The sequence below is a fragment of the Taudactylus pleione genome, unplaced genomic scaffold (genome assembly GCF_031769625.1).
Source record: "Taudactylus pleione unplaced genomic scaffold, aTauple2 ptg000199l, whole genome shotgun sequence".
Lineage (NCBI taxonomy): Eukaryota > Metazoa > Chordata > Amphibia > Anura > Myobatrachidae > Taudactylus > Taudactylus pleione.
This window is the reverse complement of record NW_028284601.1, coordinates 11,256,738-11,275,504: the sequence shown is the minus strand read 5'-3', so window position 1 is coordinate 11,275,504 and position 18,767 is coordinate 11,256,738. Positions and strand designations below refer to the sequence as shown.

At 39.2% G+C, this 18,767-nt stretch overlaps 1 protein-coding gene across 1 annotated transcript; it reads right to left on the bottom strand.

Moving 5' to 3' along the window:
- Positions 1-223: 223 nt before the first annotated feature.
- LOC148518791 (cytochrome P450 2C23-like) lies at positions 224-17,710 on the bottom strand. Its single transcript, XM_088477116.1, has 9 exons — positions 17,451-17,710; positions 15,906-16,068; positions 14,632-14,781; positions 11,601-11,761; positions 6,599-6,775; positions 5,726-5,867; positions 3,485-3,672; positions 3,091-3,232; positions 224-955 (listed from the first exon to the last, which is right to left on the bottom strand). The coding sequence occupies exons 1-9, from the start codon at positions 17,628-17,630 to the stop codon at positions 774-776; spliced, it is 1,485 nt and encodes a 494-aa protein (XP_088333242.1). The 5' UTR covers positions 17,631-17,710; the 3' UTR covers positions 224-773.
- Between the last annotated feature and the right edge of the window lie 1,057 nt (positions 17,711-18,767).

Genomic DNA, 18,767 nt, shown 5'->3' with positions numbered 1-18,767 from the left:
CAACTGTGTTAAAATGCCAGCAACGGACCGACAACGGACCGACACCTCGCACCCTTCATGGCCCTCTCCGAGCCCGAATTTGCTGAATTTTGCTAGGAGCCCTATGGGGCTGCAAGCAATTTTCAACAAATCCAGGCTGCCATAAAGTGCAGCCATTGCTGCGATGACTCGCACCGGCGACATAATCACGGCTAATTGGATCAAACCCTTAGAATAAGGCCCAGTATCACTAAATAACACCACTTATCCTTAATAGCCCCTGAAACAGCAGATATATCAAAGGCAGATGCCATGGGAACAGCCTTAAACTTTTGACTATTTGACAATCAGTCAAAACTTTTGATAATCACTGCTTTATACCACAATATATAATTCCACCAAAGTGCACCCCATTTTTTTCCTATGGAGCATAAAGCAGAAAATATTTTGAAATACAGAAGACAGTTATCTAAAGGGAATGGAGAGTGCAAGCAAAGAAGATACATTTACAGAAATTTGTCATATAAGTATTCAGAGTAACGTGCTTTAGAAAACAATGGAACACCACAATAATCTAATTATGTTATAAATATTTATTATTTATCAAGTACTTTAGGTTTTGAATTGATTCATGTTCATGATATCTGTAACAGGAAATAACTTTTCTCATTAATTATTAAGTACTTCATTGCGAGGGATAGCAAGGCAGTACAAAGTAAGCATTGCTACAGTATTTGTTTCTAATGTGATGCTAACACCCATTGTGTCAAGGAAGGAATACGATAAATACTTCCTCATCGAGGGACAACAAACATCTCATAAGGCCAAGATCGAGAACCATTGGTCTTTGGTTCTGGGGTTATATTTATGTCATTCTTGTCTACGGTAGTCTTCAATGTAAACCTTTGCAGTATAGTGGTGAGGAAGAGGAAGAGCTCCATCCGAGCCAGGCTCTCCCCCACACACATACGTTTTCCTGGGGAGATAGAATGAAATACAAGTTGTATTACAGATTCAGATGGTGCTTATCTGAAACAATTTAAATGTAGACATTATTTTTTAGGAGCTGTTCTGTACAAATGCATACATTTTCAGCATATCACTTGCTCTATTATGGTAGAATAAATATAAACAATGCATTCATATAAAATTAGTATCTCACTGGATACTAATCAAGTAAAGTGTATATTTTTCTACTTTAAGTATTAAAACTTTCAAAAAGCATAAACGAGACCAGGAACACCAAAAGTGGAGGGGGTTGTGCATAGTACCCAAGCCTGCCAGAGATATTCAGCAACACCCCCAGGATGGTGAGAGGTAATGCATACCTTGAGAGGTATGCATCACTTTTTTACCTGTTTATAGAGGGGCCTGTAAATGCTTAGAGGGGGCCAGTATAAAAAACAATATGTGGCCATTCTCCCAAAATTTTTGGGACACACCCTAAGTTCCAACACCTGAAATAACTCCTGGAAGGTCTGAGTGACAAATAGGAATGATATAACTTTATTCAGACCATTTACAAAGTCAGTTTCATAACTAATTGTAAGTGTACCTATGTGCCTGCCTATATTGCTCAATAGACCATTTGTGAACAGTTTCAATATGCCTCACACAAAGTGTTTTGAACTTTAGAGTGTCATAATTCCAGCATATACAGGATCAGCAATCACAGTAAGCCATAATATGTGGCAGTAGGGCCACCCTGCCTGAGCTGAATGCTTTTGTTTCATATGTGGGCACCTTTTAAGTGTATGGGAGCAAGGCCAGGAGTCTGGGGGAGCAGCAGAAGAACCTAGCACTGGCCTGGACATATATGTACAAATTGGTCTCCTTATGCACTGGATAGTGTATTATTATATGGTACTAATAATTAACCCTATTAATGGTTTATAGCAGTGCACCCCTAACAGTGCATGTTTTCTAGATCTCCTAGTTGGTGCACAGGTGTACTGTATTTATTACTGGCTGACACATGTTAAAAGATCCACAGGTGCTGCTAATTATTTCATTTGTGATACTGGGAAGAACATGCAGCGCTAGTAATATTCTATTATATTACTATTTCTGGTGTGGGCTGGGGAGGGGAGTTTCAAGGAAACCCCCCTGTGTTTGCCTATGGGTAGGGTAGACAGAAGCCCCCTGTGAGTTGCGGGTCCAAGTCATGCAAACCCCATGTCCTGATATCAAACCAGTTCTGTTGGTGATGCTGAACATAACTGCCTGCAGCAATGACCCTCTCCAAGAATTGATTATTATTCACAGGCAGATGTCTGACTAAAGATAAGAAGCAGTTTGTGGCCGGGATCATCAGTACTGATGGGCCCTCATGTCTGTCCATGTTTGTTTTAGAGCAATGCAATTACACCCAATATTAGTAAACACATCTTGATGTACACTAGATACATAGATGATGCTTTCCTACTATAGATATGGTGTGTTGAGCTCTTTACAAATTTGATGACTGAAATTAACAATCTTGACTTGTCTATTAAATTTACCTATAATATAGCACTGAGAGTGCAAACTTCTTTGATGTCATTATCACAGTGTTAGATGGATGGATTGAAACAGGGATTTATTGCAAACCAACAGATCAAAATACATTTCTGATGTCTAATAGCCATCATCCGGTTGCATTAAAGAAGGGATTACGCATTGGTGGAATGCAGGAAGCCGGCCACTGGAATGCACTCCAGCAGTTCCTATGGTAATGACGACGGCGGACCCGTAAGTGTGGCCGGGAACTGTTCTGGTTGGCAGTGACTGGGAGTACTGAGGAGAGCGGGAAGTGGGGGCATACAACTGGGTATAAGTATGATATGTTTACTTTTGTTAGTGTATGATTATGTATGTGGTCCTGATGACGGGGTTGTTACATTGGAATCGTTAGACCAAGACTAATAAATTGTTTTGCATTTATGCTGCCTCTGAGTGCCATTTCTTTGCCATACAGTATATATATATATATATATATATATATATATATACATATATATATAAAATTCATGATGTCATTAGGCATAAACATTGCCATATTATATTCACCTTTTCACTAGTTAGCTCTTAGTTTTAACTCAAATAGTATAAACTATAACATGTTGGTAGTACCTGCAGAAAATGGTATGAATGCATCATTCTTCTTAAAGCCACCATTGTCATCGAGGAAGTGTCCAGGATCAAACTTATCTGGGTTCTTGAACTGTTTGGGATCTTTCAGGACGGAGGTAAGGACTGGAAACACCAAGGTTCCCTAAAATCACATTTGTTATTTAGTTATTTTTTTTGTTCCCTTTGATCATAGACAAAGTATATGAAAAATATGAACATGCCAGGACTTAGAAGGTTTAAAGATTTGGTGGTGAGCAGAAAAAAGGAAAACATGAAAAAGTTTACATTTGTGCAAAAAAGAATCGAGAGAAGAAAGTATTTTATAATAGATAGAGCCATAATAATTACATTTATTTATTCAACCATTTAATTACATTGTCTCTGGCAAAATTACCTTTGGAATATGATATCCCCTGAAGGTTGTGTCTTTACTGGCTCCATGAGCCATTCCCGCAGGGACAATATCTGCAAATCTCTGGATCTCATGAATAACAGCGTTGGTGTATGGCATCTTACTCCGGTCCTCCACTGATGGGCTGCAATCTCTGCCTATTACATTCTCTATTTCCTCATGGATCTTCTCTGAAATATACATTCACATTTATGGAACAGTGATAAGTAAGACTTTTATTTCCATTAACTTGTTATTTTTTTCCATACTGCATCTGGAAAAAATAATTATAATCAAAGAACAAATTCCAAATTTACTTTTTTTCCTCTTTTTGAATTTCAATAAAAGCGTTATATAAAATGCAACACAGCTGGCCCGATTTAGAGCCACACACAGTGCCAATGTTCATGAAGTTGAGAGATTTTTGCCAACTGCCCATAAATCCAAAAAAAAAACTACAGAGCATGTGTTGCACAGAGTTTATGCACAGATGCGCTGTTGCGATTGAGACACAAGGTATCAGAAATGTCTTTGATAAATGCCGGGTGTTCCTGGGCCGTGACTTGGAGGTGGCAAAACAGAGGCATGGAGATGGTACGTCTAGTGGGCTGCTTCTTTGCATTTTAAACATAATTGTACATTGCAGGTACATAGAGGGACATTGCTAGTTTTTTGGTTCGTAAAGCCATTTTATTGTTTTCTATATTCTGTTTGAAACAGGTAACACATCAGAATAAAATAATTAGGGCCCTATTTAAGAACATAACTAAATACCAGCTGCATTTTTCTTTTAGTACTACAGTGATACTAATGAACATATCACTGGTATTTAACATTACTTACCTCTCCGGCATGGTTTGGTGAGGTCCAGTGATGATCCCCATCTTCATTGTCATCTTCTGCTCTGTTGCTGGCAGCCTTGTTCTGACAAATACTTGTTTGCATGACGTCATCACCAAGCGGGGACATGGCAGTGCCTAGAAGGCACCACTGAAGATGGAAAGGCTGCTGCCGGGTCCTCATTGTCGATAGTGAGCTTTATTGCCTTTGCATTTAAAGATGGCTTAATTGACAGTTACAAACAGTGGCAATCTTAGATATTTGTTAAGTATTAAAAGGAGGACATAACCCCTTTAGTGAGTGTTAAAGGGGCTACAGTATGTCCCTTTGATAAATGGGGCTCTTAATTTGAACAAACTTAAAAAGGATCTATATAATTGAGAATGAAAACTGCTATAAATACACACAATCTATATGCAAAGACTTGTAGAGACATTTTGTGTAGACTCTAGTACAGTAATTCAATTAATTAATATGCAAATAATGGGAACAGGCAGAGCAATCTGCACCCCATTAAAAAAAATATTAGTGGAAATCAGATAAAGTATGTTTTATTTGCTAAAAATAAGAAATAGAATATGCACATAAAACTAATCTATATAAACATAAACATACAACAAACAACACACATATATATATATATATATATATATATACACACATACACTCATACAGTATATACACACATACAGTATATATAGTTCCCCCAATAGAGCAGCACTCAGGCTCTGAATGAATAAACCACTTCAATACGGTGTTTAATATTTATATTTTGTTTGAGATTAAATGAAAAAAGTTTGTTTTTTATCAATTTCTTGCATTTTTACATAAAAGCACAAATCAGCCATTTCACCCCATTGATGCACTTATCTCAAATCTCATTCAGCAGTAAATTCGCGAACTTTGCTGCGAGTAGTGTGAATAGGCAATTTTAATTGGATTGGAGAATTCTTGGGAGCGCGCACCAATGCGAAGTGTGCGAGTTTCAAGAAACAAAGTGGCTACTCTCAATTCACACCTAGTTGGATTGACCCCTTAGAGAGAGATAAAGTCGAGAAGTTGATCATACTGTTTCAACCATTCAGCTTTTAACAGTCAGAAGCTGATTAGTTGTTTTGAGCATCTTCTCCATTTTATCTCTTTCCAATATTTAATAAATCACCCCCATAAATATTAATTAAATGTTTTCAGGTTATGCTTCTCTGCTCCAACCCAAGAGACCGACAAAGGCAAGGAGAAGGTGGCCTTCAAGAATAATGGCCAGCAGAGGTCTTTTTTTATATAGTAACAAGTTTACAGCATTACCTACTTTGGCAAATATAATTGATTGTTTCCCCTTTTATGCTGGCCACAATCAGAATTTCTCTCTATTTCTGGAAACAAGACGCAATGTTACATAGTTACCTTGTATCTCAGGGTATTTGAGCAGAATCAGGAAACCATATCTCAGTGTCAAACTTGTAGTCCCAGTCCCAGCAAAAAACAGGTCAATAACAGCTGACTGTAAGTTCTCATCATGAAATTCTGTGTTTGGGTTATTTTTTTCCTTGAAGATATTTTAGAAACATAGAAACATAAAATTTGATGGCAGATAAGAACCACTTGGCCAATCTAGTCTGCCCCATTTTTAAACTTATTGTTACCTCAACCCTTATTGATCCTTACTTCTTCTGAAGGATATCCTTATGTCTACCCTATGCATGTTAAAATTGCTCTACTGTCTTAGCCTCTACCACCTCTGATGGGAGGCTATTCCACTTGTCCACTACCCTTTCTGTGAAGTAATTTTTCCTCAAATTTCCACTGAACCTACCACCCTCCAGTTTCAGTTCAGTTCTTGTTCTAATACTTCTCTTTCTTTGAAAAATGTCTCCTTCCTTAAACCCTGTATATATTTGAATGTTTCTATCATGTTCCCCCTTTCCCTTCTCTGCTCCAAACTATACATTTTAAGATCTTTTAGTCTTTCCTAGTATGTTAGCAGTCAAACAAAACATAAAGCGTTCCCACTCTTTGTAGAAGCAGTGTTTTATTATACTATGGGGCTTATGTAATAGGGTGCGTGCTTGTGCCGTTGCAGGAATACATGTGTGGGTTTCTGTATTTTTCAAGTGCCAATCATTTCAAAGGCAAAACCAAGCTGTTTTTGCTTTTATAATGATTGTTACTTGACAAATACGGAAACACTCGCATGAATTGCTGCAGCTGCGCAAGCTTGCAACCTATTACATAAGCCCCTTTATCTGTTTCTATTCGGAAGACTTTCTGCACACTCACCTCTTCCATCCTCATGAGGAAGCAGTCTATGTAGTCTCGTGGACAGTTCTTATCCAGTGTGTTTTGGTGAGACCTTGCCATGTCCATCACAAATTCCTTCAGTTTTTGAAAAGTTGGGAAAAGTTTCTGGTGAGGGCCGGGGACATAGCTCATCAAGGTTGGAAAGATATTAAGAAGCTAAAAAAGTAAAATTTTAGTATAAAATGTATATTTTCCGGTGGATATTGTCATTATAAGGTTTCCTTACTAAACGTTCCCAAATGCTCAGTTGAACTGTATACCAATATTTTTTTAATTTTTAATCCAACATCATAATTCACTAGGGCTCTCAGACACTTATCTATAACATAATTGGATAGATCATTGAGCTTGTTTTGCTACAATATTAGATACATTATTATAGGGAAAGTTTTAATACATTTAGGGTGTGATGTTGAATTTAAAAAGAAAATAAAAATGTATGTATATTTATACCCATAAGCTTTATCAGATGCACCTCTAGGTAGATAGATAGAGACATCCATCTCTGTATAATTAGCATTGAGAGAACAGCAGCAATATGATCTACAAATTGAAATCCAGTCCAAAAATCCCAAGTTAATCCTCCAATTACTCAACATCAGAATGTTTAAATTAAAATATTTGTCAAACCTCTGACAACTGGCATATTTGCATGGTATCATACTACAATACATAAAAAAGGTCCATAACAGATATTTCTGGAGATATAGGGTCTCGTCGCAAGCCCGATGGTCGCGATGGTCAAAGACCATCGCGACCATCTTTTTGACTGCTCGCATATGCTGTGGGTGGTTACCCACAGCTACGCGAGCGGCCAGGAGGCCGCTCCATTTTCAGGTAGGAGGGCACTGATTCAGAGCTAGCGCTCTGGTCAGAGCGTTCAGCTCTGAATCAGGCCCACTGACACAGCAGTCCCCATATAATTCTATGGGGCTGTTATGTGCCCATATGCATTCAGCTCTGGAAAGTGTAACTCTCCAGAGCTTGTGGCTAATAGACAATGCCTATGGGCTTCTTTTGGCAAAGTGACCTGGAGAGAGATCTACAAGATCTGTCCCTGATAGTGGTCCTTAGTGCATGCTCAGCTTAATGGCCATGCATGTGCATTACTTTACCTAGGTCATAAATCTGGAAGTGTAGATATTGCAGGAATAGCTGGGTATCAGAGCTACAGTATTTCAAACAAAGATGGTAAATGCTGGTGGAAGATCCCTCAGGTACGTAGGGGATGATGTCCAATAATTATTGCATTATAAATGACCACGAGTTCATCAACTCATCCAAACTTTGAAGATATTTTTTTCCCTCCAGTGGAATTTTTTTTTTCAGGAACCAGAAGGCACAAAATAAGAAATGAGAGAAAGAACAAATGAAAGAAAAAAGGAACAAATAGAAAGATCAGAATATCCACATGAACCACAAAAGAAGGAAATATATGAATGTAGCACTTATTATAAACAATTTATCCAGTAAAACACACAGGGAGGGATGTTCTAAAAGCAAAAATGCAGCCAAAACTCCAAAAACTGATGTTTTCTGAGTTTTGGTCCCATTCCTGACATTTACAAAGCTCCAGAATGTGATACCATCTGGAGCTTGGACCCATTAGGCAATGCCATCCTTAGATATCATTGCATAATAGAAGCCTGTGGTTTCTCTTTGCAAACTTCCCTGAGAGGGATTCAGTTGGATTCCTCCCAGTGTCTGCCATGACGCATGTCACACGGTGCATACATAGAAGGACTACGGGGTCATAAACCCAGAAGTCCTATCATCGCAAAGGACAGCTCTTTTTGGAAGAACTATCTATTGTGATTTCAATTTCAATTCAAAGTACATACTGGTAGTATCTACTCCTAACTATACTGGGAGTACCCAAGGGAAAATATTGCATACAATATTGATTTGTTAAAAATAACATCATCTTTGAACAAAGAGTGAAAGAGTTAAAATATAAACAGAGGAATGCAGGCTATCTTCAAAAAGTCATATAAAACATCTTACAGTAGGTATACACTAGAGGCTTTACTTTTCCCCTAACTCAAGACAACATCTGAAACTGAGAAATGCATAAGATTTATCAGCAGCTTCTGTGATGAGTGGAAAAACATTATAAAAGCAATGGCACATTCTCCAGTCTGACAAAGTTCTATGCTCATTCTACAGTAGATGACAAAGTAAACAAAAATATAACATGGAGGAGAGGGAATAATCTAAAAGGCAGGTTAGTACACAGTCACTTCTAGAAGAGAAACAACACTACAAAGGTATCTTTGAAGTGATATAAAAAAATTAATATATGGTACCTACAAAAAATACAATGATCATTATGAGATCCTGGACATGTAGCATTACTGGGATAATCTATTGCCTATCCTGTAGTTGCTCCATTCAATATGTAAGAAACATGAGTAGACCACTAAAAAAGGGAAATCTGGAACATGAAGGCAACATTAGGAAGACAAAGTCTGACAGGAGGAGGCTAACACTTTTAGCAAGCTTTGCATGCCATTTTCTGAAACCTCATGAAGGCAAGCCATCGAACATTAGAGTGGGTAAACACTTGTACAATATCATCCCAATTTGGCCGATCTGGGCAAGTCGGAATGACCAATCGCTCCCATGGGTCGCATGCGATATCGTGTGATTGGCCATGCTGCACAGCCAATCACACGATATCACATGTGAGGCTGTACATATTAATGAAGGACAGAACTCAGATCATTCCGTATTTCATTCAATCTTTGAAGTGTGTACCGGCAATCTACATTGGCACAATTGACGGTTGCACAAGTGTGTAGCCGGCCTCATGCTATTTGGTATTGAGAAGGTCAAAAAGATTTAAGAGGTGGAGATTACAACCTGCAACTGGTCAGGAAGAGAATAAAAAGTGATCTTCCAAATGAATACCGTGACACCGGATTGACTGAGTGAGAAGTTTGATTGTTCCACATCACTTCTTCTGTACACTCTACTATATTCAACATTTAAACTGGAATGGGATTGAAATGCCGGTGGTACAATTCCTGACAGTGGATGCCCGACAGGATCAAGATCCCAATAGAGGCAGGTAAGTACCCTGACCTCCCCTGTCTCCCCCTAACCCTAAGCATCCCTTAGTGATGTCTAACCCTAACCTCCCCCTAGTGCCTAACCCTACCCCCCCTTACTGCTCCCTAAACATAACCCTCCCAGGGGATGCCTAACCCTAACCTCTCTCTGGGGGTGCCTAACCCTAATCTCCCCCCCCCTCAAACCTAACCCTAACCCTGCTAGACTCGGTAATCCTAACCCCCCCCCGTGGCTAACGCTAAGGGTGCCCCGGACTTACCTTCATTCATCGTCGTGATTATGATAGGCTTTGGTATTTCGACACCTGTCATAAATCCCTAGCCTTTTGCCCGCCAGTCACATGACTACATCCCATTAAAATCATAGAAGTTATTATTTATAAAGTAAATTATACATAATCTAATTCTGAACTTCATTATTTTATTGGAAAACACTCACACTTTACTTCTGTTCAACACCACAATACACAAGTCACATTTATAACAATGTGGTTTCCCTTATTTAAGTGATATAACTGTTAAACATACTGTAAGTAAAATACTATTACTACACAAACAATATTTAGAACTCATCACTTAACATTTCTCATTTACACTTTTGCTTTCCTAGACCTAATATATATACCTGTTCATTTACTTTATTATTTTCATGCTCTCAATGTTGTGTGGTCACAAGCTACCCTACACTGTATTCAATATCAGAGTACCCACTGAGACCGGCATGACCAAAACAGATATATCTATATATTTGGATTGATTCCAGCACTTTGCTCTCATATATTCTGCAAAATGAATTGACACACAGAGGAAGAAAGTGTCAATAGAAGAGATCACACACCCTATGTAACCTCCCTTTTCCCTCTCCAAACTTATTCTCCCCACTTAAACTCAATCCAATTCACAGTGATGATCCCGGGGATGTGAGGTATCGTGGCCACAGTCGCACTCTATAGCAGACTAAACTCATACAAAAGTGCTCGCAGCCACTTAGGGTTCCGAGCAAAACTGTGCGAGTTCAGGTGCCGTTACAGGCATAAATAAATGAATGAATGAATAGTCACCCAGTGCCGGATTAAGTCTCCACAAGTAAAGATCGTAGCTTGGGGCCCTGTATTCATGTATATATAAATACATACAGTATATACTCTGATAAGCCATAACATAAAAACCACCTGCCTAATATTGTTTATAGAAGATCTGATTAATGCCACCAAAACAGGTCTGACCCATCAAGGTATGGATTGGATACAACCATTGGCATCGCTAGGGGTGTGTGGGCAAGGGCGTATTAAGTGAGGATGGGCCCCGTGTGCAGTCTTTGCCTAGGACCCCTCCATTCTCTCAAGCAGCCGGCAAGGCAATGAGTGCAGCACTGCAGTAGTAGATTTTGGGCACTAGTCTGTGCCCAGAGTCTACTGCACATATGCACATCATTCACACAGATGCTAAGGGCTGCCCAGTAGCTCCTGGAGCACTAGGCACGCCCCTAGCATGATCAGAAAGGAAGTGTAGGACAAGGTCACACCCCCTAAAGATCATTCAATTGGGGTGTGGCTGTGCTGGCACAAGGTCACACCCCTTTCATACACTTGCCTTCAGAGCATGCAAGGAATACAAAATACAGGGGGTGAGGGGGCACACTAGGTGACATCAACCCCAGTTACTGCACTGGCTACAAATAAATAATGTTGAAAGGCCTTTATGAAGTCCATTCAGAAGACAAATTAATTTAAGCAATTGGAGCTTTTAGACATAAGTATTTTCTTATGTGTGTGTTTTAATAGATTATAACTTTACTTGATGTGGAATTTTGTTGAAATTATCAAAGATACAGAAATGTAAATCTTGAAAGCTCCTGTCCAGCACACAGTATACTTCCATTAGGTTCTCAATTCTTTCATAATATTTACCTGACCCCAGCCAGAGGTTAATAACTTAAAAGTATCTGTAATGTGTGACAGGAGGGTCGTGAATTTCTTGTCCTCATAGTCAAATCTCTCGCCAAATACAATGGAGCAAATAACATTGGAAACAGCCAATCGTAGAAGATATGATGGGTCAAATGGAGTGCCTATTATTTTGTAAAGAAGACCAGTCTTAGCTTCACTATACAAATTAAGCTTCACTTTACAGATTAACAGCAACATTTGAAATAGCATAAACAAATACAAGCACAAGGCCAGGTGGTATATTCAGACAACCAATGATCATTAGATAAGCCCAATGGCTGACTGTTAAATGCCTAATATATTTTATATATATTTACTTCTTTAGCGCTGTTTGTATTGTAATTTTTCTATTTTAATTTTGTGAAAATGTGGGGGGACTCTTAGTCCCTGTAAGTCACAGAGCCTGCAGAGCACCAAATGGTGCTAATTTACCTGGTTTGAGGAAAGGTGTGGACACATCTGTAAGTCTAAGTTGGCTGACTCCAGTTTTTGAATGGATATAGGGCCTTATAGTCTACCGATTGCAACTGTGAATGAAATAGCAATTACGCATGCAGTTCCTCTGCGATAGTAAGCTAATTCATTGCTATTGCTATGCCACCGCAGCACAACATAAGGATGCCCACTTTACCTTACACACATCCGTAATGTTTAGCAAGACTGCAAAACCATCAGTACAATCAACTACCATCGCAGCCTCACGCACACTTGCTCAAGCTCTGACTTTACTCAGGAATTGCTAACTTCCATGCACACTATGAGTCCTCAAGCTGCATATGGCATTGCAGTGGATAATTTCTGAATGCCCATGCAACAGAATTCACACGTACTGGCACGCCTGTGTTTCCCCAACTACCCCACCCCAAAACGGTACTTCCTGTTAACCACTCTGCGATGGGTCTGCATAGTCACTGCAATAGCAGTCCCTACCACAGTGGCCTGTTCGTGCACGTGTACCTCCAATGCATATGCACACAATCACCCGATTGTGTGCATAATAATCACAGTTGCATTCGGTAGTGACTCAGGCCCATAAACATCAAATAAACTGCTGCATTATTCTTGCTTCAATTCTGGAGTACAGTACTTCCTGCACACACACTACAGAATAAAGACATAATTTCATTGTTTTGCATAGAGAGTTAAATCCAGTGGGGGTCTAGTTAGCCAGGTAGAAGCAAGGCCAAAATGATATAGGAGTGTGGAATTGTCTAATAAACTACGTAGTTATAAAAATTAATAAAGAGATTGGAAGATGGGAAGGCTTACTGGGCCATTTCTATTTACTGCAATAACAACAGACTTCAGATACCACAAAATAACATATGCAGAATCACATAATATTAATGCAATTGCCAGGTATTGATACTTTAAAAGAGGAAATTCTGATGGCAGCAACAAGCAACATGAACTGTAACTTTTCCTACACAAACCTATTGCTCAAAATATATCTTTTTTAAATGTTCGATATAGATTTTACATTCATAAGTTCTATTATACCTGTGTAAAAGTGGGGTATGAGAAGTTATGATAGATCCATAAAAAACAGATTTAGGAACATATTTTGAATCAGGGGCAATAATATCTTATATCATGACGTTAAGTGACTTTTCATATCCTCTGTCAAAAGGATGCCAGTGGCTTGGGGTTGTGTCGAAGCTGGATAATTGGCTGAGACAGACTCAGTTTAAAATTAGATTGGAACGACGCCATCTTATGAATGGCCACAAGACACCATCTTAGAAAATGAGATCTACACGACGCCATTTTGCGAATGGCCGCCCAGCGCCATTTTAGAGAAACTCACACTTAAGTACATAAGGCGATGCTATTATTAGCATCATGCGATCGCATATTTCACCATACCCCATACACACATTAAATACACACAGTTGCGCTGTTAACATGATGCACATTAGCGAATGCATAAAATCCTGCATGTGAATGCTGTTTATTAACTTCATGCGTATGCATCTTCCCTAAAAGTCCTCGCTACTGTACTTACATCTAACTAGCATCTTTTCCCAAACCACTCATGCTTACACACTGCACACTCACGTAAAAGGTTTCCATAGCTTCAAAGTGTAATATCCAAGGGTTATTCATTTATTACTAATGTTGTGAAATAAAGACTATTTTGATATCTAAGGTTTGGTACATGATAAGTAAACCATGTTTAGCATTGTACTGATCTACTCTGTCTCATCAGCTTTCCGGTATCACCGGTGAGAAGATCGCAACATGCATTCTCAACTTATGGACTGTAGAGAGTTAAAACACTAAAATGTACTTTGTAATATTAGCAGCTTAGATTTGCATGCGGCGGGAAAAAGGAGACAAAAGGCTGTCGGAGGCTGATCTGTGTCCATTTGAATCAACCTGTTAAATGTCCTGAAACAGATGCACGCGTACTGGGAAGCAATGGAATCAAGCCAAACTTTTCTATTGTGTTGCGTATCCCTGTAAGGGTATAAAGGTGCGTACCGACACCAATCTGGAGTCTTCTTGCTGATGCTGTTGACGGTGGTCTCCTGTTGATGCCGGTAACTGGTTCCAGTGCGCGTGTGTATGTATAACTGTACCTTGGGTCTGTATGATTTCTTTGTGCTGAATTGTTTAAGTCCAGTATCATTAGTAGGTATAAGATGTGTCAACAATACACTAAATCCCAAAACACCATGTGGTGTGAGACGCTTGGTGCTGTGTAGTGACTTTTTTAAAACAATTTGTATCTTATACCCTGAGGCAGTGAAACATCACACAATCTTTACAAGAGACACAAAGCTGTATCTCGGATTGTGACTAAGATGTACAAAAAGACATGAAAAAGTCACAAAAAAGACACTCGGCATCTGGCACGACTAGAACGTCTGTCTGGCGTGACTGCGGCAATAGTGTATGAGGACACATCTGTATGAGAACTTATGAAAGATCTATGGATTACATTTTCTTTATAAATAAATTTGTGTCATCATTCATTATCTATACCCACCTTTGGTCTTCATAAATGAATCCCCAATACACCGAGCCTCCTCCTGGATCCTCTCCTCAATGTTTCTCTTTCCCATTCCAAAATCCCTCATAGTCATGAGGGAGAAGCGTCGCATTGTCTTCCATCTTTCCCCATTGCTCATGATGATCCCTACAAGTTAAAGGATTGTGTTCAGTTACTGCCAATGACTGTATTTGCCAAAATTAATTGCATATCCTGCAGGAGTAAGTAATAAGCATATCCCACAGGAGTAAGTAATAAGCATATACTGCAGGAGTAAAAATTAGCACTGACTCAGCAGTGCTATTCCGCATGCATGAACATTACTTCATGCATGCTCGACTTCCGGCCGAAGGAGCTGGACAGGGGCAGAGGGATCCTAATGGATTCCTGTTCGCAACCCAGGATTTCTTTCTATAGGAAGGAGCTGTGGTCCAGGAACACATGCCATCTGAAGATGGCATTTGTTTTCGCAGTCAAATTCTGAAAATATATTATTTTTGAAGTTTGATAAATTTAGGTCCCCATACTAGTGTATGGGGAAGGCGGGCCACATTGGGGCTGAAAGGTAAGCAGGAGATATCTGCTGCAGGTCTCTTCTCACTGCCCAATGTCCTGCTGTTGCAGCATTGTAAAGCAGATGCAGATTGTGGTAATGATTAGAGAGTAGGTTACAAGTGGGGGTGATTTCACTGATTGCCCCCTCCCCTATTGTTACCCCACTGTGCTGAGCATGCCATATCACTTCATGGCACCAGGCATAGTAGTCTGAAGTTTTTTTAACAAGAGGGGATGTGGCTACACCTCCTGGATTTGGCCACGCCCCCTCCCAGTACCTAGGCCTGTCAGAGCTCTTGATGGGCCTTCCCATGACCCTGTCACCAGTTCACTGGTTTTCCTTCCTTGGACCGCTGTTGGTAGGTACTAACCACTGCATACCTGGAACACCGGACAGGACCTGACACTTTTGAGACCATTTGTCTAACCATCAAAATGTGTCTCTTGTCAACATCACTTTGATACTTACATTATCCCTGCTTCCAACACATCATCTTCAAGAACTGACTGTTCACTTCCTGTCTAATATATCCCAACCCTTCACAAGTGCCATTGTCACAAGATACTCAAAGTTACAGTATTCACATTACTTGTCAGTCGTTTTAATGTTATGGCTGACCATTGTATAAGATGATAATAATAATAATAATAATAATAATAATAATAATATGGTATTTCAGCTTTAAGTGCTATTCTTATCTTTTTAGGTATCATACCATAGTTCTTCAAGAACAGGTCAGTGAATTTCACGTTTCCTCTGTCACTAAATGCATCACTGCGGTCAACAAGAGCCTCCTTCACAGCGTCGTAGCCAATTAACATGACTGCAGGATTACTGGCGATGTAGAGGGTGTACACAGGTCCATACTTCTCACTCAGCTTTAGAGACATATACATTGCATTACAGCAGTTACACTGTACGTTGCTTAGATACTGTTTTATAAAGCAAGTTAAAATTTCAAATAAATATCTACACTATGCATCATACACAATATTTATTTTGTATTAAATTCTATTTTTTTTGTTTTATTATATACAATGTATCTAGTTATTGTATTTTCTAATGAGTAGCAATAGTGAGTATCTATCTAACTATCTATCTATCTATCCATCCATCCAATAAGTATGTTTGTTATATTTTATATATTATTTTTGGTACTTGTGTACTTTATGGACTCATTGCAGAGAGAACCCACTTTACGGACTCATTGCAGAGAGAACTGAAGTGTCCTACACTCATTATTATTATCTATCATGGTAATGTCTAATTCCCCTTCATGGAGAGGACCCTGACGTCATCAGCCAGTGTCCAGCGTCATTCCTTACCATCCAAGTGGGCACAGAGGGGGAATATAACCTTGTGGCGAGCGTAGTGAGCCACCGAGCCCGAAGCGCGGTGAGCGCAGCAAGCCCGTGAAGGGACAACTTTCTTCTTTAGGTGGGGCCAACTTTCAGTATTTGTGTACGTAAAGAACAAAAGTACCATTTAAAAAATGTATTTTGGTTCTTTCTGCAATGAGTCCGTTAAGTACACAAGTACCTTATTTCTTTATATAAATGCAGATAATATTATCCATGTGGATTATTTAGCTAAATAAATTAATAATATTAATATATTGTGTCTTGGCTTACCTTCCATATATATTTTTCATTTTGTCATTAGCGCTGTTCCATTGGAAAGAGATTGGATACTGTGGTTGAATTGTGTCACCGATTTAACATTTAGGAACTAGTGGCTTATGAATTCTTTTATTTAAAATTATTCATATTTATTATAACATCACATATTGGGGACCTTGTATTCCCCTTTATTAAAACAGAGAAATTATTTGGCTCATTTATTACACTCAAGCACTTTTCTGATTGGCAGAAATGCACTAGAGCAGTGGTTCCCAAACTTTTTTGAATCATGGCGCCCTAGAGTATCAGCATTGTCTTCATGGTTCCCTTAAGCAAAAGTTTGTTATTGAGAAATTCAGAAGAAAATGTAGTAAAGTTATGTAAATTGTGCTTTCCTGTCATTCTTAGGTTCAGTTATGTGGAGGTGGACAGGTTTGTGTTTCTGTTTGTCCACATATTTACAGCACACAGTTTGGGAACCACTGCACTAGAGCATAAACCATTTCTCTCTGTCTTTTTTAGCATTTATATTAATTGCACACACATATATTATATATTAGATAGCTGAGAGAGATAACCACTTACAATACTCCAAATATCGGTTGTAGTTTAATAATGATGGTGTAAATGTCTCATCTTACCTTAAGCACAGATTGTGGAAATTCTGTGGGGCTGACCTGCATGATATTCCCCAGCAGGGGCAGAGGTGTGGGCCCCGGGGGAAGGTTTTTCTGCTTTATCTTATTCCACCATTTAACAAGATAAATAAGAAGAGTGATCCCAGTAGCCAGGAGAAGGGTCCCTGTTATATTCAGTACCATGCTGGGCACAGCTCAATTACAGCAATGACTGTGAGTTATATCCCTCTGTGTTTGTGATAAACCAAATCCTCGACACTGAACTACAGTACATTCCAAACAGGAAGTGAACAGTAATGACAGGTTGGGCGTGTTGAGAGTGGTGCAGAGTTACAGTCATATTGTTTAGGGAATTGTGAACACTGAGAAATGCTGAGTAGTGCTGAGCAATCATAATAAGACTGTTAAAAATGCCTTTGAGGTACACAGTATATTTTTCAGTTTCACATAATAAACAAATACAAGAAGAAGCTTTGAGAGCAATAAGGGAGAAATGACAGGAATATTTTACTGTAGAATCCCCACACATTGCCAAGGGGGATTCAGTCCTAATCTATTGCAGTTTGGTGGATGAAAACGTAAACTGCTGGCAATGTGTGGTGGTTTAAAAGATCCTAATTTGCCATTGATTTAGGCCTCTGCTTGGCAAAAATACACAATGTTGCCATGTACAGATGTGTCCTCTTACATTTTTGACAATAATGCAGCAAACGTGGGCATGATCGGGCTGGCGATTTGTCGCACACACATGCAACACAGTACACAAGGCTGCATTCACACCGTGCAAACCTATGGAACGCAGAAGTGAACAAGAAGCACGTGCCCATTCACGGGTGCACATCTCACGCCACGCATGCCATGGCAAACTCATCTATATATTGTCTTCCAGCTGAGGCTTCTCATCAGGTTCTAGAGATGCCTGGCACAATGCTGCATAGCACAGTGCACCCTACATGCTGCACTGTGCCCCCCCAAAATGTCCCACAATGCTCTCCCCCAGATAGTTGAATACATCGCAAAAAATTGGGTAGCTGTGGATGTTTCAGATTTAACCATTTTTTCTTTGGTTTTTGTAGACACTCGATAGTCAAAAAATGCTAAAGCTGCCAAGTGTTCAGAAAGAAACCAGAGGTGTCTGGTAAAAGCAATGTAAGCTTTCTTACCAATCGTTACGTCAGGGTAGATTTTTAGGAGACTTAAGAGCTCGATGTCATTCTATGGTGCTCTAATTCCCAATGGAGCTTCATTCCAATACTTTAAGTAAACCAGACTTATAAACAAAGCCAAATTCAATATGTTGTTTGCCTCGCTAGGTGTCAA

Excerpts from the sequence above, each read along its gene's own strand:
- LOC148518791 (XM_088477116.1), bottom strand. The coding sequence starts at position 17,630 with ATGGTACTGAATATAACAGGGACCCTTCTCCTGGCTACTGGGATCACT. Across the intron at positions 5,868-6,598 it reads TCCTCATGAGGATGGAAGAG|GAAAAAAATAACCCAAACAC; the intron begins GTGAGTGTGCAG and ends AATATCTTCAAG. Across the intron at positions 3,673-5,725 it reads CAAATACCCTGAGATACAAG|AGAAGATCCATGAGGAAATA; the intron begins GTAACTATGTAA and ends TGTATATTTCAG.